The sequence below is a fragment of the Oryza glaberrima genome, chromosome 6 (genome assembly GCF_000147395.1).
Source record: "Oryza glaberrima chromosome 6, OglaRS2, whole genome shotgun sequence".
Lineage (NCBI taxonomy): Eukaryota > Viridiplantae > Streptophyta > Magnoliopsida > Poales > Poaceae > Oryza > Oryza glaberrima.
In genome coordinates, this window is record NC_068331.1 from 8,211,915 (window position 1) to 8,236,419 (window position 24,505).

At 47.5% G+C, this 24,505-nt stretch overlaps 2 protein-coding genes across 2 annotated transcripts; both read right to left on the reverse strand.

The window, feature by feature from the left end:
• Window positions 1-8,013: 8,013 nt before the first annotated feature.
• On the reverse strand, window positions 8,014-11,458 carry LOC127775398 (signal recognition particle 9 kDa protein). The gene is made up of 4 exons (XM_052301634.1): window positions 11,210-11,458; window positions 11,038-11,106; window positions 8,305-8,398; window positions 8,014-8,211 (listed from the first exon to the last, which is right to left on the reverse strand). Exons 1-4 carry the CDS (start codon window positions 11,279-11,281, stop codon window positions 8,135-8,137), a joined length of 312 nt encoding a protein of 103 aa, XP_052157594.1. The 5' UTR covers window positions 11,282-11,458; the 3' UTR covers window positions 8,014-8,134.
• Window positions 11,459-16,995: 5,537 nt separating this feature from the next.
• LOC127775386 (ribonucleoside-diphosphate reductase small chain-like) lies at window positions 16,996-18,304 on the reverse strand. Its single transcript, XM_052301609.1, has one exon. It carries the CDS (start codon window positions 18,287-18,289, stop codon window positions 17,171-17,173), a length of 1,119 nt encoding a protein of 372 aa, XP_052157569.1. The 5' UTR covers window positions 18,290-18,304; the 3' UTR covers window positions 16,996-17,170.
• Between the last annotated feature and the right edge of the window lie 6,201 nt (window positions 18,305-24,505).

Consider the following 24,505-nt stretch of genomic DNA (forward strand, 5'->3'; position numbering starts at 1 on the left):
GGCGATATCACGTACTTCCTCCGTGAGGTAGGCATGTATATTAAGAAAATAAATAAAAATGATTGTAGTAGGGTTATAATTAGTGAAGAAAAGAAAGTAGTTAAAAAGAATGATCGTGATTGGTTAAAATAAAAGAGTAGATAAAAAAATAGCTTCATTTTAAAACAAGTTACTTTGCTAAAAATAGCTACGTGACAATGACCCGGAGCCATCGTACTGCCACGCGATAAGGTACCAGCGCCCGGTGGGGGCAACCAACCAGCCGCGTACATGACGTGCTGCTGCACCCCTGCACTGCACGTATGCCGTATGCGTAGCGTGGTACGTCCACCGGCGCTTAACTGCGTATCATCGCGCATCCGCTCGCCCTCGTCGATAAGCCGATCGGTCGGGCTGATCCGCCAATCCGGCGCTGCCCGTGCACCCGTGCCCCCTCACACATGGAGATCACGTTATTGTGATCTGACGGAAGTGGCCATACTGAATTATACTGATACATGGCCATTTCTTTTTTTGGGCCCATCCGTGCATGTTACGGCTACGTAGCTTGGAATTAATGGATTCTACTGTAATGACGAGGGGATGGAGGCTGGCAATCCAAGTTGCAATTATCTTCATATCTATGTTTTCTTTGTCAGCAGTAATAAGAGGAGATGCAGTGTAGTATGTTGATGTACTGCCACGGCCACATGGACGCATGATGGTGGTGGTGGTGGGCATATGGAAGAGCAAGTTTAATAGTATAGTCCACTACTAACTTTAAATTATCTATAGCCAATGTAATAGCCAATTCATACAATAGTTGCTTAATATACTATTAATATCTGGTCCAATCTGTCATACACATATTACGTCTTGGAGTTCGTGCTACAGCTGGCTACAGATCTGTAACCCGCTGCTTTTCTCTCTCTTTCTTTATTTTTTTAAAATATATTTATAAATGGCTTATAGTCTGCTACTGTACCTTCTCTAAGGACAGTCCCAACCCATAACACTAGACATGGTTTCCATAAACTCCACATCATCAAGAAACTAGTACTAGGCACTACTCTTCCAATGCAAACACCACTATTCTATACTTCAATTTAATGCTACTTATCTCACATGATGTCTTGGATGTTGTGTAGAAACCATGTCTCGTTTCGTTCTCTTTCCTCATTTATTCACTTGCCACATCATTTTTTTTTGTCCTAGGTGACAACTTATTTAATGTTATAGACACCATCCTAGTCATTGGGTTGGGAATGCCATAAGGAGGAGAAGATCGGAAACACGGGATCTGCTCGGTCGGCGTCAGTTATTAATCGTGTTGTTTGCTTGCAGGTTTTTGGTGTTGCTCCGAGTTCCAAGCATGGGATGGACCAATGGCGAGTTGGCAAATCTAACATGCTAGTTTTAAGGCTAGCTATACGGTGCAGTAAATGTGTGTCCGTTCTTGGTAGGGGAAACCGTAGGCCGGAGGTTAAGGACGGTGGCCGGACGGTTGGAAACGGTAGGCAGAGAGGAAAGGCAGGTGTACGTGCAGACACGAACGGCCGAGTTGAAAAACGTTGCCGAAATCCCGAGGCTTCGCCCACTCGTGGGCCACTAGGGCAGTTGCTTCGGCTGGCCGTTTAGTCGTACTGCATTGTACAAGACCTGCATTTGCTCCGGCTGGTCGCTGAGTCGTAGCGTTGTGGAAGACCAGCGTGGCAATTCTCGACAATATGGTTTACAGTTTTTCTTTTCCAGAAAAGGGTCCGTCACGTAATCTGTTTTACCAGCTTTCGACGATATTGTTTAGGCCATGTACAACGCATGGTCTCAAACTAGTGGTCTTATCCTCTACGTAGATTTAGATGCCATCGTAGAGGGGAATGGTGGTTCTGTGGTGTGTCAGAGGAGCCTATAGAGGGAACTATGGTTAAGCGGTGGTACTAGGAGAGAGAGGAGCTGATTTGTTTGGTCCGGGAAGTCGCAAGGAAAAAAATTGGAGAGAGAGAGAGAGAGAGAGGAGAAAAGAGGTACCTGGAGACCACCATCGGGAATACGACGCCGATGCCACCATCAGAAAGATGCCACCGATGACATGGGATGCCGGAAAGATCTGCGCCGACAGCGTGGCCGGGGATGCGCGCGCCGGCGGCGAAAGGAAGATGGTGGCTGGGGAGGTAGCCGTCCTCGATCTGCGTCAGCGGCGGCTGCGGAGGGAGCCGTCTCACTCCGCGCCAATGGCAGTGGCTGGGGCAAGTGTCGGCGACCAAACAAGGAGAGGAGGCGGCAGCTGGGGAGGGGGCCACCCAGATCCGCGTTAATGGCGGTACCTGGGAAGGGAGCTGTCTCGATTCGCTCTGCCTGAGATCCCGTCATGGTGCCCGGCAGTGAGCCTCGATCCACGTTGATCTCGTCGCCCTCCGCCTACGAGCTCATTAGCGGATGCAGTCCGATTTGCAAGAGAGGCGGGACCACCGGGGAGGGGAGAGGAGCGCCGCCGGTGAAGATATTGAAGTGGGAGAGAGGTGGAGAAGAGGGGAGATTGAGCAAGAATGCAAGATGGATAAGGATAAGAAAAGTGAGAGGCTGACAGTGGGATCATCAGGAGTGTAGGGTCTAAATTAAGCACAAAAGTTTTAACTATATGAAAGTAAAAACAATTATAAAGGCTAACATGTAAAACTCTATACGCTGAAATAGAAAACTACTTTACAGTAGCCTCCATTATAGGGTGGTGTGACTTCTGTGTGGTCTTAGCCTATATAGCATCTCCCTCCATTATAGATTGGTGTGACTTCTATGTGATCTTAGCCTACGTGGCATCTCAGGACCACTGATAGCAGTGGCTTTCATTGTACATGTCCTACATATGATTTTATTTAAACTATATAAATTAATATTTTGGATTCGTTGTTGGACTGTGGGTTGATAGAGTGGCTGTGTAAGTCGACGTGGCTCGTTGCCGAAAATATCCGACAACACAGCTACAGTTGCTGGTACTCCAAATAGCCAACTACGGGATCCAAATTAACTATAGCTAATCTAATAGTCTATTCATATAATTGTTAACTATAAAAATATACTACACCATTAATACCCGGTCCCACCTCTCATACACACATATGTCTTGAAATCCGTGCTGCAGCTGGTTATAAATCTGTAGCCTACTTTTTTTTCTCTCTCTTATCTTTTTTTCTCGATACGTGGTTATAGTTGGCTTATAGTCTGCCATTGTAGCTGCTCTGAAGACAGAAGACAGAAGAGGTCGCCTCGGCAATAAAGCCGGGTGGATTTTAGCAGGAACCGGTGGTGAATGGTGAGCTTTTTGTTCGACTCTTTTGAGGCTTAAACAGGCGAAAAAGCACCCCCCCCCCCCCCCCCTCCCTCCCAAAAAAAGGTCCCTCTCGTTCGTCCGGCCATGATTCTGCTCGGGACAGTCACCGCACGACTCGCTGCTTTTTACTAGCACGGAGCAGAGCAAACGGCGCGGTGAAAAGATGGCAGAGAGGCAACGGGAGAACCGGTCGGTCTCTTGGCAACACCCCAACATGGCAGCAAAGATTTTGGTTTTACCTGCTGGTCTATGTTCGAGTTGGAAACGAGAAACTGCTACGTGCTACATGGAATGAATGATCATGCCTGTTCTTGCAGCATGGCATTTCGGGCATGGAATAATGGAAACTTTTGAGCATCCGCAAGAACTTGTGGGATGTGCTAGTAGTATTAGGTCCTGTTTGGGAAGTTGAGGGCGCTTTTGATTTGTAGAGAAAACTTAGAAATTTTGAAAGATTTTAATCCTAATGAAAAATTTTCTATGAAAGCCTTTAAAACAAATGATTAAATCATATTTTATCCTTTGAAATTTTTATAGAATGGACAATCATATAGAAGACAATTTAGGAAGAGCTCCAACCTCTTAGAATTTTGATTTGAGTTTATATATCTTTCTCATCCAATTTCTACTTTTTCTTACGGTCTAATCAAATGATCATTATGTGTGTGTTTTTTTTTTGCATTTTGCAATTATTTTTTTTGCACTTGAGTTCCTATCATAATCATGCATTTTCCGTTCCTGCGATTCAAAGTGACTGATTCTAGTAAGTAGCTGGTTAATATTTTCTTTGTCCCAAAATAAGTACAGTTTTATACTGTTCATGTCAATCGTTTGACCATTCGTCTTATTTGAATTTTTTATTTATTTATTATTATTATTATTATTATTATTATTATTATAAAACATTACTAGTACTCTATGTGTGACTATTTTTTTTAATTTTTTATATTTTTTCAAAATAAAATAGATATCCACGGTTACACTTATTTTAAACAGATGTAGTAGTTAGCTTTTGATAATTTAGGAAAACTAGGGTTTTAGCTTCACTACTAGCATATTGCACATGCGTTGTAACATGATTTTAATTGATAAAAATGATTATTAACCTACTTTTATCGATTATTTTTTATATATATTATCTTTTAAATTCTACATATATTTGTGATTAACATATGTGCCATATGGCCTTACAATATTATTTTTACCTCTCATAAAAAGTAGAGGTGGTGGTTGACTCCTTTCTTCTCACTTCGAAAGGGTAGGGAGTTGGTGAGGGGGCAGATTCACTATTTATCATCATTACTTTTTTAAAAGAGTATAGATAATCACAAATTTTTAAAAGGTAGGTAAAAATCTAAACAATAGAAGTTAGAGATTGAGATGATAGAAGGTATGGCTGCTATAAACTTTCCAATCAAAGCCTAAGGGGGTGTTTGGGAGAGGGGCTAAACTTTAACCCCTCTTTAAAAAAATATAAGTCCCTCCTCTAGAAACTTATAGGGACTAAAGTTTAGTCTCTCCTTTCCAAACACCACCTAATGCCATAATGAATCTTTGATACTTGAATGGCCATAATTAGTTATGCCCTTTTAACCTTCGTGGGTAGTGGAGTTCTCTGAGAGGAAAAGACGCGCACATATGGACTTCTCCCGAAAAGCTCCTGTCCGCTGAAAAGCATCTCAGAGCTATGGTTTGACCGGCTCTGTCAGAAGTAACACACGGTGACCGGAAAAAAAAAGCTGTGCTACGAAGCCTTTTACATTTTTTCTTTTCTTTTTTTTTTCAAAATCACACACGGTCCTATCCGGTCTTTACCATCGAAATTTATGACCCTCTCCAATCTAGTATGGCCCTTCTTAGATCTCACTTTAAAATTTTTCACCCTGTCACATCGAACGTTTAAACACATTCATAAAGTATTAAATAAAAATAACTAACTGTACAGATTATGACTAATTTGTGAGACGAATCTTTTAAGCCTAATTGCCCCATGATTTAACAATGTGGTGCTACAGTAAACATTTGCTAATGATGGATTAATTAAGCTTAATAAATTTATCTCACGGTTTACTGACAGATTTTGAAATTAGTGTTTTTATTAATGGCAGAACACCCCATGCGACACCCTATATGATCCCGATGTGACATACCAAAACTTTACACCTTGAATCTAAACACTCTCTATATAATATTCGTCTATTTTATTTTTAGAGTAAATTATACCAACGACTTTTAACCTTATAAGCAGCCCTTCGTCTTTTTTTAAGTAAATTATAGTAAATTATACCAGTGGTTTTTAAACTTATAAGCAATAGGTTTCATCTAGATTCATAAACTTGTAAAGCGTGCATCGAGATCTTTAAACTTAGTTTATTATATTATTTATGTCAAAAATTCATTTGATCGTGGTCATGCCTACGTGGCATGTCATGTGGATAATGACATGGCATATTTTAATTAATTATTATTCCTTTTCCTTTTCTTTTCTTCCTTTTTTCTCTTCCATTTCTCTCCTTATACCTCTTCCTCCTCTCTCACCTTCCCGTTGCCACTTGCTACTACTTCGAAGATGTTGTCGTAGCATCTTCTTCCTTGCCGCTGCAACCACCAGCTACTACTGTTATTGCTTCGACGCTACCACCACCATCTTCGTTGCCTCCTTTTTCTCGTTGCCGTTGCCGCCGCCTGCTGCTGCTACGGGAAAGTCGAGGGCAAGGGAGGGGTCCTTTGCAGCCACCGGCACCTCCTCCGCCCCCCGTGGCCACCACCAGCTGCATTGCCACTAGATATAGGGCCACATCGGCAACTCCGCCGGGGATGGTGCGTTCTTACTTCGGCCAGCTAGTAAGGGAGTAGGGCGCATATTCGGCGAAGAGGCATAGAAGAGTAGGCGACGCAGATCCAGGGCGTGCAACGGCCAACGGCAACGAAGAAATGGAGAATAGGAGGAGGCGGCGCATACCCGGGCGTGTAGAAGAGGTGGAGGAGAAGAGGCGACAGACGATGACGAAGAGGCGGACGAGAGGAGGTGGCAGCAACGACTAGTAACGTGCGCGACAACAAAGAGGCAGAGGCGTCGATCAAGGGTGCGCTCCACTCCATTGTCAGTGCCTCTTTCTAGGTGACTAGTTTTATCTCTCTCTACCTCCCTCTCCTTTTCTGCTGCTTGCTCGCTGCCGCTGGTGCATCCAATAGTGGAGGAAGAAGAGAAAAGATGGGGATAAAAAAAAGGGAAAGGGGAAATTTTACCATGTCATCTTTCACATGGTATGCCACGTAGGTAAGATCACGAACAAACAAGGCATTGGATCAAGATGATACAATAAACCAAGTTTAGGGATCTCAATGTGCAATTTGCAAGTTCGTGGACCTAGGTGAAATCTGCTTACAAGTTTAAAAAACGCCAGGAAGACTGAGCCGGCATATCTTAAAATTGACGAAGTTACCACAGACACCTCGCAGTCGAGGAGCTTGATCCTGTTTGAGTTGGTTCCACCAGTTGAGATACGCTAGCTTAACCTGAAACGTAACCAGTTCACCGGGTTCCACCAGTTGAGATATGCTGGCTTGAACCTGGAACCTACCTAGTTGAGATACGCTAGCTTGAACCAACGAACCTGAGTGAGTTGGTTCCATTATAACTCAGTTGAAATATGCGGGCTTAGCTTGAACCCATGTGAGTTAGTTCCATCAAAACTCAGTTGAGATACGTTGGCTTAACCCGAGTGAGTTGGTTCCACCACAAAACAACTCAGTTGAGATACACTAGCTTGAACCCGGGTAAGTTGGTTCCATCACAACTCCACAAGAAACCAAACTAGGTGAGTTGGTTACTTACATCACAACTCCACGAGAAACCTAACCTAACCACTAACCAGTTGAACTTACTTCGTATAACAACCGAATTACCTTCTTTTAATATATCTCGTAAGATAAGCTTACTTCGTATCACAGCCGGATTATCTTCTTTTAATAGATCTCGTATAACAGTCGATTTACCTTCTTTTAATAGATTGTTATGAGAGAACTCTAATCAAACTAAATATTACTCTATTTTTTTACGTTATAAACTATAAAAATGAACTAAACGTCATATTAAAAAGAGGACTAGAGGAGGGAGTGGTAACTGGATTTTCAAGGTAGAAATGATGCCTGGCTCGGGCATGTTGCCTAGATAATTACTACTATGAAGAGAAATCTGATAAAACTAAATATTAGTAACTGGATATTATCAAAATAAGAATGATGCCTGGCTCAGGCACGTGACCGCATCGAGTTCAAGAAGACTCAATTTGCATCGAGTTCAGAGGTGAATTTGCGTATCGCAGTAGCGGGCACGTTCTGATGATATTGCCTGATATTGCTGCTCTGAATCCAAGAAAGAAGGAACAAACAAATATTTGTGAACCACATGTATGGGCAGATCCGCATATAGAGGAGCCACACAGCAAAAACAGCCAATTTTATCGGCTTTAATCTGGCAGGAATGCATATGCAAATTGCTTCACAACTGCAGTATCAACTGACCACACATCGCTTTGCTACCCCCACGCAGTTTGCAAGATACAACGAAGAATTTCTGAGATTATCATGCAACGTATCATACTAAAAGAACCACAGAGGTGCGGCAAAAGTAAGGGTTGAAGATTTGATTGTTTTTCTGATCAGGCACAGTGTAATGAGGTACTCAGTTCTTTTCAAGAGAATTAATCCCAAAATATCTCACATCTCCTTCAGAACATTACGAGAGCAATCAAAGAGCCAAAATGTCCATCCACCACTTCAGTTATGATTTACTTTGAACAAAATCAAGACAGACCCAATACACTACTGCCTCCTGCCCCGGCCTTTCTTTGATTGCTGTTGTTCTGCCTGTTCCTTCCCCGAAACATCACTTATATCAGCTGCACAACGTAAAGAGTAGGAATACATTAGTGAAACATCACTTATATTGGCTTGACATAGAATGTCTGCAGCTCTGGAGAAAATAGACATACCATCAGGTCCATGGGTCATGAGAGTAAAAAAAATGGTGTTCAGTTTTTCCATCTTCTTTGCATCCTGAGCTTGATCTGTCTTAAACTTCAAGCACTGCAGTATACATTTCAGTCAGCAAAGTAGTTCCTATTTGGATCATACATATACGCAGTTGACACCAGAATACAATGTCTTTAATCAAATACAATGGAATATTACAACAGTTACAGTAGTACAGGAGAGCGCATGATATAACAAATTTGCTGCAACCAACATAGTATAAGCATCCATTGCAAGATTCCAGCAGAACATCTACAACTGCAATAAAACATAAAAATAGTATTTCAAGCAAGTAGTAGTATTAGCTATGGGCCAAATTTGTTCTAGAGTTTTACCAGTTGGAGTTCACGAACACAAACTTGCTACAAAAAGAAAACAACAGGAACTAATTGTATTCTCTGTATCCTACGCCAAATACGAAGCCCTGGAATTTTTCAACACAAATCATGGCCTAATACTCCTCGAATTATCAATTACACAAATTGTACTTGGAAACAACAGCGGTGGATGCCACGTGGGTAATTGCTACTCTCGTCCAGACTTTACTTTGTCCATTAGTTGGCCTCTTCGGTGTTCTCGCTGTTTTTCTTGTAATTGCTACTCTCGTTCCTAAAAGAAAACATGTGCTAATCTTTTGTGCAACTAACAAAGGAAAATAAAGCCATTTATGACAATCCATTGCCCTAGAAATCAAAAGCACACCAGCAAAGCATAATAGAGGATCACTGTGTAGCTGCACAATTCCTTAGTTGAGTATGACATTAACATTGGATAGACACATTGCTGTGAAAATGCTGAGAAAAAGAGTACCACTTCCCACACATGCACAATATGAGGCTAACATTAATAATGCTCCTAATGTGCAGCAGTTGTCAAAATAATGGTATGTCAGTTGCCTCGTATCCCCATGGTTTAGTATATTGTAATTTTAAATCTAGTATCACCACACCTTCTGAGTCACAGTATTTGCCAAGGGGGTTCATAGGTACAGCTAAAAACTTTCTTTCCCATGCAATATACACCTGCCAGCCAAATAGATGGCAACAGAAGAAGCTCTAACATTCTCTGTAAGCAAGAAATGATTTCGCAGTGTTATTAAGCGCTACCTATTGGGTTGTGTCTTGTGTGGAATATAATTGACAAGGCATTCATCAACACACAATAAACATTTACACACAGAAAGGACTACCAAGTAACAAGTAGTTGTCAATTATGCCAGAGCAATCAGCTGAAGAACATTCTGTCAGATTTTCAGCTCCTTGTTTGCAGTAGAAACTCAGGGCAATATTCTCATTCCATTTGACTGGGTTAAACTAATTATAGTAAAGAGTAGAGGGTTCATCATGGTGATATCAAAATCCTAGCCTTCTTGTTCAACCACAAACTGATGAAAACTGATGCATCACAATGTGCAGTTAAAAGACACTACAGTGATTTATTTATTGTGGCATTCTTTCAGTCAAAGCTTTCCTAGTAGTACCAGAAGAGCACAGAACTAACAGCTAGGCATCCATTATATACTGTCAATCCTGTCTTGTTGAACATCATATATAGCAGACAACAAGCAGCATAGAACGATGAATAAATTCAGCCACACCACGGGTCAAACAAGCATAGAACAGTTGCAAATCTGGACTAGAATATATCTCTATCTCTTCTCTACTATTATAAAAATTGAAGATGTTTTTGCCGGTATTTTGATACGTCATCCGTATTTTACTTGGTTTTATAGTTCGTTTGCTTTTGGAAATATAGATCCGTGTTTGAGTCGGATTTTAGGTTCGTTTACTTTTGGAAATACAAAAGGAGTCGTATAAGAAATCTCTTTAGAAAAATTTGCATGCTAACTTGAGATGAAAGTCGGACTCCTAATTGCAACTCATAATTTTCTAAAAAAAAATATCCAAGCGAATTCCCACATTGAATTTCATCCTAGCTAAACCGTATAACAATAATAAGATTAAAATAACATTCACCCGTTGCAACGCATGGGCATTTTTTTTCTAGTAGAGAAATAGATGTATAATTGATATGTTTGATATCCTATCTCACGTTCACCCTTCAATAATTAATTAATCAAATAAAGTAGGTCATATTGCATATTGTTGTATAAAAAGAAACCGATGAGCACAAGTGTACTTCCTAAACACAAATTATTTGTCTTAAAGTAGAATGGAAAGGTAAGCATGACCATATATGGGAAACTATAATGGAATACATAAAATACTTTAGCTTTTCACACTTATCAACAGAATCATACATCACTCAGACAAACAGCAGCCGTTCCAATTTCATATGCAATAAGTGTTTATTATACATTCTCTACTTCATAACAAGAGCTACCATAGCATATTCAGGAGGTGCATTGTAATTGGCAAATTGACCCTGCTAAAGCAGTGTTCTCACGGCGGATGGTATTACACATGCTGATAACCAGATCACACAACCAATGAATATTCTACAGAAAACACAACGAAATCGATAATCTACACAAAACACAACGAAATCAATCCATAGGAAGTTACATATATGAACGAATAGAATCAACATATCCAGAATTCTCTCTATCTGATCAATTCCGCTCCATCCGTTCGCGTTTACTTGCCAATTTTCACCCAAATTTTCGCCGAGGCGCCCGTGGCCTAGTTAAACGAAACAAATCCAGAAAAAAAAAGTAAGTTCGATCCGAGTACCTCGTGGTTGTCGGTGACCTTGAGCACGAGCTTCCCTTCGCAGTGCCGGTACTTGACAACGTAGCGGGTCTTGGATGCAAACACCGAAGCGGAAGGTTAGATCGGGCAGGAAGAAAAGCCGGGAGGGAGGATCGGAGGGGAGGAGAGGAGAGGATCGTGGTGGCGGGCTTACGGTGTCGGGGTGGTTGCGGAAGAGCTCGACGGACTTGCTGACGAACTCGTCCCACGAATCGAAGTACACCATCGCTGCGGCGGCGCGGTGTGGTCGGATCTGGAGGTGGCGGTGGCTCGCCGCGGGCTTCGAGTAGGGTTTCGCCTACACTGCTCCGCTCGAGTTGTGCGGCGGCGTCGCAGGGGTGGGTCTCGGTGGACTCGCGTTGGGGGAGGAAGGAGATGAGCAGCGGCGATGAGGGGACGGATAGTGGGCCAGATTTTATTTGACACGGTTCGCTACGTCTGGTACTTTGGACGCAGCGGATCACGACTCCATTGTGCTCGATCATCACGGGCCGCGTGGTCTGCAGGATGTAAAGATTGGGCTGCCTTCTCATCGCCGTCGCCATGGGCCCAATTCATACGGGCTGTAGGATTAAGCCTCATCTATGGCCATACGCAGGGGCCCATTTATTTGGGCCGCTCCGTTGGGCCCCAAGTTTCCTTGGGCCGACTCGTAGGTTACTAAAGCGGATTGAGCTGGGGCGTAACTGGGGTTGTACGTTAGAGGTCCCTCGTCTTGTCACCGAATTATAAAAGGGAAAATTGTAACCATGCCATTATAATTTTGTAAAATTTAAGATATGCCATCCTGACCCACATATCATTGACTCATGTGAGTCCTACATGTCATTGAGATACCGATGGCATATCTCAAACTTTGAAAAATTATAATGGCACGGTTCCAAATTACCCATTATAAAAGGGGCTGCTATATACCGGAATCCCGTTCCAAAACGACCGGTTAGGTATCAGATCCCGATACTTATCAGGTATCATTGATTCTACCATGTGTCAGGTGATACTTGCAAGGTATCATGCGATTCTTACCACGTAAAAGGTGATACTCGTGAGGTATCAGGTCCTGATACCTAACCGGTATCAGTGATACTTATCAGGTATCATGCGATTTTATCACGTGTCAGGTGATTTTGCAAGGTATCAGATGACACCTATAAGGTATCATGCGATTCTTACCACGTAGAAGGTGATACTTGCGAGATATCTGGTCATGATACCTAGCCGGTATCACGTGATACACATCATGTATCATGCTATTCTACCACGTATCAGATGATACTTGCGAGGTATCAGATGACCCTCATCGTCTCCACTGCACCGCATGCCCATTCCTCCTCCGGCGGCGCTCCACCACCACTAATGCATCGGCGCCCCAACAGCAGGAGGAGAGGATCCCTTGGAGTACAAGGAGTACAATGTCCTCCTGAGGCTGCGGCCGGACGATGATGGCGTGCAGCGGAGCTGGCACCTGCTCTTCCTCCCCGGCAACACCACCGCCGGTCGCAAGCCGCGGCTGGTCCAATCGTACAAGCACGTCGTTGACAGTTTTGCCGCCCCGCTGACAGAGGTCGATCGAGATGGAAGCAGTGTCCAAGAAGCCCGTCTTCTGGTGCTACTTCCTGGACGACATCGCTCGCTTGCCTCCAAGCCCTCTAAAAATTCATTCGCTTGCATTGCTGGTTTAAGCAGGAAGGAGGATGGCAACCTTGCCAGATCCGGCCATGGTGCTGCACACGGCGGCGGGAGCACCCCAACGGAGCTTCTACGGATGCGCCGGGACAGCGGCGATGGTGACAGCGCTACCTGCGCGGCGGAGGTCGACGAGACGGGAGAGGTGGGAGGACGCGAGGGACGACGGCGCCACCATTCTCTCTTCAATCCAATCCAATCCCTTCATCTTGCGCTGTTGCGATGGATGACGCGGTGAATGAAAGGGGATCTCGGCCTGACGGGATCCCGTTGTTTAACTTTCCTCATTATAAAATCGTCTCTCAACCAAAAACCAAATATATAATATCCCCTAACTTACAAAACTGTGTCACTTTGGGTCCTTAGACGGTATTGATCTCGGTTTTGTCCGACGTAGTGGCTGAGTCGGTGTAGGACCCACATGGGTCCCACATGTCAGGGTGATCCATGTCATGACCCTCTCTCTTTCCCCTCTTCTCTTCCTTCCTCCTCTCTCTTTCTGGGTGGGGCGAAGCGGCGGGTGCGGAGGCCAGTAGGCACGAGGCAGGAGGAGGTCCGGCGGTGACGCGTGTACTGGGAGCAATGGAGGGGATGTGGAGGGAGACCAAGAAGGTGTTGGGTGCCGGCCTTTGTGCGTGGAGCTCGCTGAGGAAGAGAGAGATGAAGGAGAGGAGAGCGTGGAGCTCGTTGGCCGCCTCTCGTCGTCGGGGTCCATAGGGACGGGGAGGGCATCGCTACCGCTCCTCAAGATCGACGGGAGAGAAGGGGAGGGGGCGAGGACGCCGAGGAAGAGGGAGTTGGATGAAGGGAGCGACGGCAGCGGCGCTCGGGGTGAATGGGAAGGAGGTGCTTGCGTTGATGCGGTCATCGTTGTTGGTGAGGTGGGAGGAGGGGGGGTGGGTGGGCGGAGGAGGGGAAGGGGAAGGATGGAGAGAGTTTGTCATCGTCGTCACCGACGAGGTGGGGGTGATGGTGGTGCGTGTGGTGGAAAAAGGCTGCGAGTGGAGGAAGCCATGGCCGACAACATGGCATGCCTGCTGCCAATGCCCTCCTCCACATCACCTGCTCCCACGTCATAGTGTTGATGTAAAAACACGATGCCTGGGAGATCTGCTTAACTCCAGTGCAGGTCCAAAACTTGCCTTTGGGTGTGTGAGTGTGCCAGTTGATTTGATCCTGCAATCAACAAGAAACAAAGACAAAGAAACCGCGGTTAAATCTACAAACGATAGCCGATCGGCTAATTGCCGATGACATATCATTTATTTTTGAGCCGATGTCATATATGCAACGATCGACAATCATTAAGAAGTAAGAAAGAACTAAATCTACTCGATCGGCTGTAGATATTAGCAATATATAAACCTTATATCGATATATACTTAAATCAAGTGATTGGGAAAGATCGGTCGCCATGCCGAGACAGTATAAATCACTTAGATCGAAATATATACTAATAATGAGGCTATGTATGTTCATAGCATAGCCGATCAGATAGATCTAGCATGTATCGGCTAGTACTCCGATACCACTCTATATTAAGATATTAAAGCAAGTAGAATATGTCAAACAAAAAGCCTAATATACTTAAATGCAACAAAATCTTAAGATAAAGGGCAGATTTAACATGTCAACTAAGCACATAAGACAAATATAGTCAAATCAGGTAAGATCGGTTGAAACCCCGATGCTACCCTAATCAACAACCAAAGGCAGGCTAGAGATTGAGATTTTAATCACGACTCATAAGATCAAACTCAACTGATGCAGCTATAAGTGTGAAAAGAAGAACAATATCTAGACAATCAAGCCGTTGGATGTTTCATAGAGTGGTAGATATCATATATAATCTAAGTCAACGTCGATATTTAACCTAATCGGCTACCTTCTAGCAACAGATGTTAGCCGAATAGAGGTTAGATAGCGATATTGGCAGAGATTATATAAGATATATGATAACTCGACGAATTACATAAACAAGATTAGAGTATCATAAAGATGGAAGCACTAATCCCGAGAACGCAAGCCGCCATAACAAGTTTTACCTCTTATTGAAGATCGAAACCGATGCAACTCAACCCGAAAGCAAGAACTCGTCGAAATAAAACGAAAGTAAAAAGGGTGGCGATGCGCCGAGATTGTATTAAACGTGTGTTAGTTTGATTATATAGGGCTCGGGTCTATTTATACCCGAGAATTACAAAATATGTCCATATCGGACCCGACTCTTATCTCTAACAAACTCTAAGATACCATAAGTCCTTGCGACAGACTTTTGCCTAAACATATCTCTAAGGAAATTGCATAAAATATCCTAATTAATAGATACAATTGCCTTCTCATGACTCTATCCATGCGTGGCAATCATCATGAAGCATGTCAACCTAACCCGACAACATATGCCGTGTCATATTGTCGGATTCGGCTCAATCGGCTAACCCTGTCCGACCCGAACTCTGCCGATCTTAGTCGTAGCCGATTCGGACTTCAGCCGATCCTCGCTCTGTTTCCGGGACAATCTCTATCTCGAACTCCGTCTCGATTCCTCTTTTACATCCGATCCTTGGATTACCAAAGTTGGTCGTTAACACATAGCCGCTGACTCCCTCCTCCACCACGTTGCCGGTCGTTGCGGCTCACACCCTGTGTCGCTTGATCTGTTCTCGAGGAGGTGGTTGCTCCGGCCACCGCCCGTGCCCGGTGGTGCCGCCGCAGCTAGGTCGGTTGCGGTGGTGGGGCTCCCATGCAACAACGGCAAAGGCCGTGAGGAGCATCGCGATGTACTGCACCGCGAGGAACACAAGGGAGAGGGAGGCGGGCAGGCCGGCGGCGAGTGACGGAGGCGAGGAGAAGGAGAAAACCAAAAGAGGAGAGGAGATAATGAGGATGATATGTGGGCCCCATTTTTTTTTATTTTTCTAGTGCAATTGACTTGTGGGCCCCATCGTTTTTTTTTTATCAATTGCCACGTAAGCGTCATGTTAATACCACATGAGACGAAGACCTAGTTAAAGAGCCACATTAGCTAAAACCGGGAACAATACCAATAAGGGATCTAATTTGCACTGGTATTGTAAGTTGGGAGATGCGCCGTATCCGGTTTTACTGTTCAAGATCTCCTGTGTACTTTTTCCGATAACTGGCTGGGGCACATGCATCTGGGCAAGATTCTGAATTGCTCACCGTTGCATTAGAAAATGTTCGCGAGAAGAGAAACGGTTTGGAGGGAAGAGGACTAGAGGAGCGTCAGTGGGCGCGCGCGCCGCCGCGCCCAAATCCCAGTTGGCGCGAAACCTAAAAGCCCTTCTTCACTTTTGCCCTGTTTTCCCGGGAGCCCTGCTTCCAGTTTTCCAATCTGGTTTGCGATAAGGACCGGACTAGTTAATGGAGCGGGTGTATGTACAGCTACTAGGTCATAAACAACTAAAGCGTGCGCCACCCTTCCCAAGCAGCTGCGAGTACGGAACACCGTCATGTAACAAGCCTGGAAAGCTGAATGGATGGATGCTGGACCTTTCGATTTCACCACTGATGTGGGCGCATTTCTGCCATACAAACATGAGGCCATTTTTCGTGCCATGATCACACGAAAGTGGTTGTTAATGTCACGCAAAATAGCATTACACATGACATTTTCCTTTCATAATACTCTCTCTATTCTAGAATATAAACATCTCTAAATTTTAGACATAACTATTAAGAAAGTAAGTAGAATTAAATAGGGGAGAATTGTAATTGTATGAGAATTAAAAGTAGGTGAAAAATTTTGAATGGTGAAGGATTGTGATTTGTTGAGAAGAGAATATTAATGTAGAAGTTATTATATTTTAGAGTAAATTCTAGCGATTAGTACATAGAGATAAATACCAAAGGTAGATTGATATTAGTACTACAGATTAACAAAAGATTGACAGATAAGTACAAAAACTGAAATCTCACCGTTACAATATTATCCAACTGAAAGTTACAGCTGCGATTCACATGTAGATTCTGTGTACTACTGGGCCAGGCGCCAAGGCCGGCAAATCTGGCGCGCCGCAACCAGCCGCCAGGAGATGGTCCCGCGCTCTCCTAAAACCCTAATCCGCCCCCAACCCCTTATCCTCCCAGGCATTTCACCGAACGCCTTGCCTGCACTCCCAGACTGGCACGGCGTCGTGTAGGCATTTGGTCGAACGCCCTGGCTGCGCGCACACATTAGCTTAGGCCTCAAAGCCATTTCGTCGAACACCCTGCGTGCAGGACACGGGCAGCTGATACTAAACAACTGGATTCATAATTCATTAGGTTACATCACCAACAAGAACCAGCAACACACCAACTATAACATTAGGGAGCACCACGCGCATGTATTACTACTACTACTAGTAAGGGGGGCAGAGAGCAAGTGACTGCGAGGATTGGAGATGTACACGAGGAGATTGGCAAATCAGAAGTCTTCGTCGATGCTGAAGACGTGGTGGGCGGAGGCGCCGCCGTTGAGGCTCGACATGACGGACGCCTTCTGGTAGTCGCCGACGCGCTTCTCGAAGAAGTTGGTCTTGCCCTGCAGGGAGATGAGCTCCATCCAGTCGAAGGGGTTGGCGACGTTGTACATCTTCTTGCAGCCGAGTGCCATGAGGAGGCGGTCGGCGACGAATTCGATGTACTGGCTCATGAGGTCGCCGTTCATGCCGACGAGCGCGACGGGGAGCGCGTCGCAGACGAACTCCCTCTCGATGTCGACGGCGTCGGCGACGATCTCGCGGACGCGCGCCTCGTCGAGCTTGCCGCGGAGGAGGTCGTAGAGGAGGCAGGCGAAGTCGCAGTGCAGGCCCTCGTCGCGGGAGATGAGCTCGTTGGAGAAGGTGAGGCCCGGCATGAGCCCCCGCTTCTTGAGCCAGAAGATGGCGCAGAAGGAGCCCGAGAAGAAGATCCCCTCGACGCAGGCGAAGGCGACGAGGCGCTCGGCGAAGCGCTCGCCGCCGTCGATCCAGCGCATGGCCCAGTCGGCCTTGCGGCGCACGGCCGGGACGGTGTCGATGGCGCGGAACAGCCGGTCCTTCTCGGCGCCGTCGCGGATGTAGGTCTCGAGCAGCAGCGAGTACATCTCGGAGTGGATGTTCTCGATGGCGATCTGGAATCCGTAGAAGGCGCGCGCCTCGGCGACCTGCACGTCGGACATGAACCTGGAGGCGAGGTTCTCGAGCACGATGCCGTCGGAGGCGGCGAAGAAGGCGAGCACGTGGGAGATGAAGTGGCGCTCGTCGGGGGACAGCGCGGCGTCCCAGTGGCGCGCGTCGGCGGAGAGGTCCACCTCCTCCGCCGTCCAGAACGACGCCACCGCCTTCTTGTAGAACTCCCAGATCTGCGGGTACCTGATCGGGAACATCGAGAATCGCTCGGACGACTCCGCCAGCAGCGGCTCCTCCAGGTCGCAGGCGGGCACCAGCGTCGGCGCGGCCGGCATCTTCGTCGCGGATCGAGGTGGTTTTTGGATGGGGATTTGGGGGTGTGGGGATTCGGCGGCGGCGGCGTGGGGAGCGATGGGGAGGGGGAGAGGGGGCATTTATAATGCGGGAGTGGGGGGAATTTGAGGGGGGGGGGGGGCGATTTTGAATTGGAATGGATTTTGGCGGTGGCTTGCGAGGGAAGGAGGAGCGGATAAGGGGAGGGAGGAGCGCGCGCCGTGCCGAGGAAGATTGGGGGGAAATTTTCGATTTTGCCGGGTGATTTGGGGGAGATGGCGCGGCAGCCGGCAGACGGCAGACGGCGGCGGCAGGGCATGTGGTTTGCGGTTGTAATTTTTGGGGTTGGGGGTTCGCTGCCCTGGGGCGTTTTGGTAAATTGGGATAGTGGCGGTTACCTCTGGCTTGTTTGCGTCGGATGGATTCGATCCTGGTGCGGTTTCCCAATGACGGAAATGCCCACGTATCACAAGGAACAAGAGAGGAATAAGTCCACTTTGACTCCTTTAAAAGTGACCCGAATCTAATCTGTTAAGGCGACCCGAATCTAATCTGTTCAAACCAGTGTAATTTGACTCCCTCCGTGATTTTGGACGACGGTTTTGCTAACGTGGCGTTGATATGGCGATGTTGACTGTTGACCTGATCTGTGGGGTTGACGTGGCGCTTAGGTGGCATTAAAATAAAAAACTATGTGGGCCCATCATTCAAAAAAAATTGTGTGGCCCACATGTCATCCCCTGCCTATCCTTCCTCCCTTTCTCTCTTCTCCTCCTCTTGATTTGGCGCGGGATCTAGATCGGCGGCGGTGAGGCGAGGGCAAGAGCGGCAGCGGAGGCGAAGCCGCGGAGAGCTGGAGGAGAGCGGTGGAGCAGCGACGACCCCATCTCGCTGGAGAAGGCGGGGAGTGTCCAGCTGGTGGCCTTCCCCGCGGTGGTGTCGCGCGGGGCTGACGAACGAGTGGGCTGATGCCGACAGCGAAGCCCGAGACGCCGCCGACCCCAGTCGCGCCTCTCAGCTTGCGCCGGCCTCCGCTCCTCCGCATCGGCTTAAGTGAAGGTCGCCACGGCGATCGCGCCGTCGAGCTCTCCTCCTCACCGCTTTCGTCGCGTACCTCATCACTGATGAGAGCCTGCTGTTGCTGATCATGTGGCAAGAATGCCATGGCAGCGACGCGATGGTTGGATCCTTCTTCTGGGGTCCCCTTCCTCGAAGCCATCTGCGCCACCGCCGTAGGCTGGCCCCACCTGCGGCGTATGGAAAAAGAGGAGGCTCGGCGTGCCCTACTGCCTTCGCTCCCCCGCACTCCTCCACCTCCCCCTCCCCACCCACACCACGGGGTCGCCACATGCCGCCAAAGCCGCCGCTCGAGTTCCTGCCTCCGCGCCAACTCTATCCCACGCTCCCCGCCGCCGCTGCTCGAGTTCCTGCCTCCGCGCCAACTCTAGCTCCCACGCTCCCCGCCGCTGCTGCCGCTCCGGCCCTTGCTCAGCCACCGTCGCCGCTACTCCAGATCCCGCGCCAAATCTGGAGCAAAAGAAACAGATAGAGAAGGGAGAGAGAGGGAGGAAGAAAGATAGATATGGGATGATATATGGGCCCCACATTTGTGTGTGTGTGTGAATGATGAATGGGGACCACATAGTTTTTTATTTTAGTGCTACCTAAGCGTCACGTCAACCCCACAGATCAGGTCAACATCGCCACGTCAACAAAACTGTCGTCTAAAACCGCTAAGGGAATTAAATTACACTGCTTTGAATAGTTCATAGAGTTAACTTATACGGTTTTATGGTTAAGGGTCACGTATTAGATTCGCGTAATTTTAAGGGAGTCAAAGTGGACTTATTCCAACAAGAGAAGGGACGCGTCAACGAGAATACGAAACCACGACGGTCCAAGACTTCAACGGCTGGATAATTTTTAGGAAAAAGTACACCGAAGGTCCCTCATCCTGTCATCGGGATACAAATGCGTCCTCGAACCGCAAAACCAGATATGCGAGGTCCCTTAACTATACAAAACCGGTTACCCGAGGTCCTTCGGCGGTTTTGACTCCGGTTTTGGTCTACGTGGCAGCTGACTCAGCGTGGGACCCACGTGGGCCCCACATGTCAGTCTGTCCGCGTCATCTCTCTCCTTCCTATTTCTCTCCCTTCCTCCTCTCTGTCTAGTTTGGGCAGCTAGCCAGTGGGCGCGAGGCGGGAGAGGATGAGGTCGGCGGCGGCGACGCAGGAGAAGGAGAGACGGAGGAGGAGGTTGGTGTGGATGCCGTAGGTGAGCGCTGGCGGGTAGAGGGTGAAGAGGCGTGCAATGTCATTGGCCGTTGCGTCCTAGGCCGTCTTCACGCCGCGGACGTCTCCACCGTGGATGGCACCATGCCGCACCGGCCTCCACCACGACTCATGTAGAGGAGCACGTCGCGGTCAGGCACCGCCATGGCCTCCCTTGTCTCCTCGCCCATAGGGTCTGCGGCGGCGAGCACGGCGTCCGCGACGCGGCGTGCCCCGTCAAATTCCCCCCAGTCGACGAGGAGGGAGTTGGCCGGCCAACGCGCTATCGCCGCCGCCCCAGCTGCCGTTGTCCTTCCTGCCCTTGCTCATCCGCGAGGGCCGTCCCCAACGAGCGCCGCTCCGGCCGTCCTCCCGCGCCATGCCTCCCGCCGTTCTAGCTCCCGGCAACGGCGGCGCCTGCGCTCCTCTTCTCCTCCACCACTGCCGTGCGCTGGTGCCATGACGCGCTCCTCCTCTTCTCCCGCGTCGCCCCGCCGGTCTCCTCCCCATCCGCCGGGCCTCCTCTACCACCCGCGCCTGACCCACTGCTGCCGCGTTGCCACGCCGACCTGCACGAGGCGGCCACGGAGCGGGAGAACCTCGTGGTCAAGCACACGGCCACAGCGCGGCTCGTCAGGACCACCCGCCACAGGGCCACGACGGTCCCGGAGCAGGAGACCCACGTCATCATCGTGCGCGCGGCCGCTTCGCCCCTCGCCACCCACGTGACCGCGGCCTCGGCGTTGCTCGTTGCCGTCGTCGTGAGCGCAGCTGCGGCGCCCCTCGTCACTGACATCCTCCTCGCATAAGCCGCGCACCTCCATGCCGTAGCGCGCGCGGCCACGCCGCACCTCATCGTGGTCGCCTCCCACCGCCGCATGTCTCCCAGCGAGGTCGAGGGCGCCGTGGTTTCCGCCCTTCTCGTCGCGGCTTTTCCCCTAGCCGTCGATCGCCATTAATGCCGGGATAGCTAACCGGCGGTGAAGCGGGCGGTGGCCGAGAGCAGCTGGCGATGAGACATTCATGCAATTGAGACGGTGGCAATGAGAACCTTGACCTGCAGGGCACAGACAGCGGCGGAGAGCTCGGTCGATGGGAGAGGTGTGCGGCGGGTGGGGGCTTGACGGCTGTAGGCAGTGTTGTCTTGGCCTCCGGTCGCATCCGGCCACATCCAGCCGCCGCGCCTGCACGAACCTCCACGGAGCTGCCATGGAAAGCGACAGCATCGGGGGAGAGAAACAAGCCATAAATAAAAGAAAAAAAAGAGGAACGGGGAGAGACAGAGTCGATGACGCTGCAGCCTGCCAGCTACTGCCGAGCAGCGCCGCCGCTGCCGCCTATCCCTTCGGCCCACCGCAGGGTCACGCCGCCACCGCAAGGCCGTGCCCCGCCATCGTCGCAGGGAGAGAAGAGAGAGAAGGAACGGAGAGAAGAAGGAAAAGGGATGGGTAATGATGTGGACATACTGACATGTGGGGCCCACGTGGGTCCCACGCTGAGTCAGTTGCCACGTCGGTCAAAACCAGGGTTAAAACCGTCGAGAGACCTAGTTTGCACTGGTTTTGTAAGTTAGGAGATGCGTTTTATCCGGTTTTATGGTTCAAGGACAATTTTGTATCTAGATGACAAGTTGAGGGACCTTCGGAGTACTTTTTCCTAATTTTTATGGCCCGAGGTTAGTCTGAGCCGACACTCTTAACAAGCCATGCTGTAAGCATCGATTTCTACAAGTCTACTAGGCCCAAAACAACTATTAGGCCTGGTTAATATCGCAAGCTCAATGCGCTGTCTTGCAGTAACAAGGCTATGGCCGGAGCACCGATTCAGAGGAATAAGTTCAGAATTTTTTTTATTTTTAATTTTTTTTATTAAAAGTTTTACAAAAATAATTTTCTATTTCGAAAATTGACAGAAGTAGTCGCCTGCCGTCGGCGGTGAATGTGATATGGCAGACGGCCGTTCGCTCAACGAAATTTGCAGGCGGCCCCCTTGCCGCCCTCCGCTAGGGCGATTTTACACTGTGCGGGGGGCCGCCTGCAAATGGGCGGTGAGGGGGGCATGGAAATTTGCAGGCGGCCCCCTTGCCGCCCTGGGGGAGGGCGATTTTTGCCTCCCCCTATATAGCCTCGTCCCTACTCTATGAAATTTCATTATATTCACTAAAAATCCAAAAAAATGAAAGAGAGAGAGGGGAGGGCAGCAGAAGGGGAGCGGCGAAGCCCTGCTGGTTCGCTCACTTCATCACAGGTTTGCTCTCATATATCTTTTGCATTTGTACTAATATGTTATGTTTGAGTATATATGTTGCGTTTTAGTTTTAGTTCCATATATTTTAGCAGATCTGTAGCACACAGCACATATGTGTAGATCCAGAGCACAGAATATAATAGTATGAATTGAGACATAGACAGTAGTGTTAACTGTAAGATGTAGTTTAGTTTGATCTGGAGAACGTAACCTACTTTTAGAATTTTGGAGAACAATATTGTAGAGAATGCAACTTAGGGCGTAGTACAGAAATGCGAGGTTAACGTAGTTATTGTTTTCATCAGGCACAATGTCAAATAAGGTCACATTTCAGATAGTTCACGGTGAAGGAAATATTAGATTTGGTCCAGATGGTGTTGATCTGTCAAATTTTGTAATGACATCTAAGGGCATCGATAGGCCTGCGGAGAGAACATTTCAGTCAATTTATAGTTGGTTGTTGAGAGGATTTAGAATAGACCAAGAAGTCTACACAATGTCAGTATCTGTTGTAGTGAGTCGTGCAACAGAAGGTTATTTTTGGGAACTAATGCCGATGGACAGCACTGCTATTTGGAGATGGTATGTGGAAATGGCTTTTGAACGGTCATGGCCCCTCGTTATATTTGTGTCGGTACAAGAGAAAGATACAAATGTTTCAATGCAAACCGAAGATGTGGAGGGTCCTAGCAATGCAAGGGATGTTGTTGGACCATCGATGCAAAATGAGGAAAATCAACCAAGGAAGGAGCAGGCCATGGGCATGGCGGATGAGGGGGAGAGAGTCGGTATAATTGTTGATGAAATGGAGAGGGAAGATTCGGATAATGAGCAAGCGGAGGACGACGCATCATCCGATGAGGAAGGTGATGTAATGGCCACTGATTGGGCAAATGAGGACTTCTCTAGACTTGTTATATCAGAGGGTGATCATGTACCCTGGGAGTATAAGGAGAACGAGGTAATTGAGGGTGCTAGGTATGCTCATAAGGATGAGATGAAGGAGGCGGTGAAGCATTGGGCAGTTTCCTTGCAGAGAGAGTTTAGGGTGGTCAAGTCAACAAATTATGTGTATGAAGTGAGGTACATGAAGGAAGATTGTCCGTGGCATGTCCATGCATATAAGGGTAAATGCAATGATTATTGGAAAGTTAGCATTGTGACCAAGCACCAGTGCTACTTACAAGGGGTGGAGAAGTATCACCGAAACATCACTTCAGCTTTTGTGGCAAGTGAGATGTACAGCAGTGTTGTTGGTAACATTGGCTTTGAACCAAAATCAATTATTAGGCACATCGAGAACAAATTCAAGTACACCATAAGCTATGCAAAGGCCTGGAGAGCCAAACAAAAGATTATTGAGATGAGGTATGACACATTTGAAGCTTCTTATGATAATTTGCCTCGTCTGTTAGCCACCATTGCCCAGAGGAATAATAATACTTACTATGACCTACATACATTTACATCGGTTGATGATCGAACAAAGAGTGTGCTGCAAAGAGCCTTTTTCTCATTGGGTGCTTGCATCAATGCTTTTGTGCATTGTCGACCTGTTTTATGCATAGATGGAACTTTTTTGACAGGTAAATACCGATGTCAGATATTGACAGCAATTGGGTGTGATGGGAACAACCAGGTTCTACCTATGGCTTTTGCATTTGTAGAGAGTGAGAACACTGAAAGCTGTTACTGGTTCCTAGAGAGAGTGCACATTGCAGTGGTGCGGATGAGGCCCAACGTTTGTCTTATACATGATCGTCATGCGGGTATGTTGCGGGCTATTGACTACTTGCA

Excerpts from the sequence above, each read along its gene's own strand:
- LOC127775398 (XM_052301634.1), bottom strand. The coding sequence starts at position 11,281 with ATGGTGTACTTCGATTCGTGGGACGAGTTCGTCAGCAAGTCCGTCGAG. Across the intron at positions 8,399-11,037 it reads AGGTCACCGACAACCACGAG|TGCTTGAAGTTTAAGACAGA; the intron begins GTACTCGGATCG and ends TGTATACTGCAG. Across the intron at positions 8,212-8,304 it reads CATGACCCATGGACCTGATG|CTGATATAAGTGATGTTTCG; the intron begins GTATGTCTATTT and ends TACGTTGTGCAG.
- LOC127775386 (XM_052301609.1), bottom strand. The coding sequence starts at position 18,289 with ATGCCCCCTCTCCCCCTCCCCATCGCTCCCCACGCCGCCGCCGCCGAA.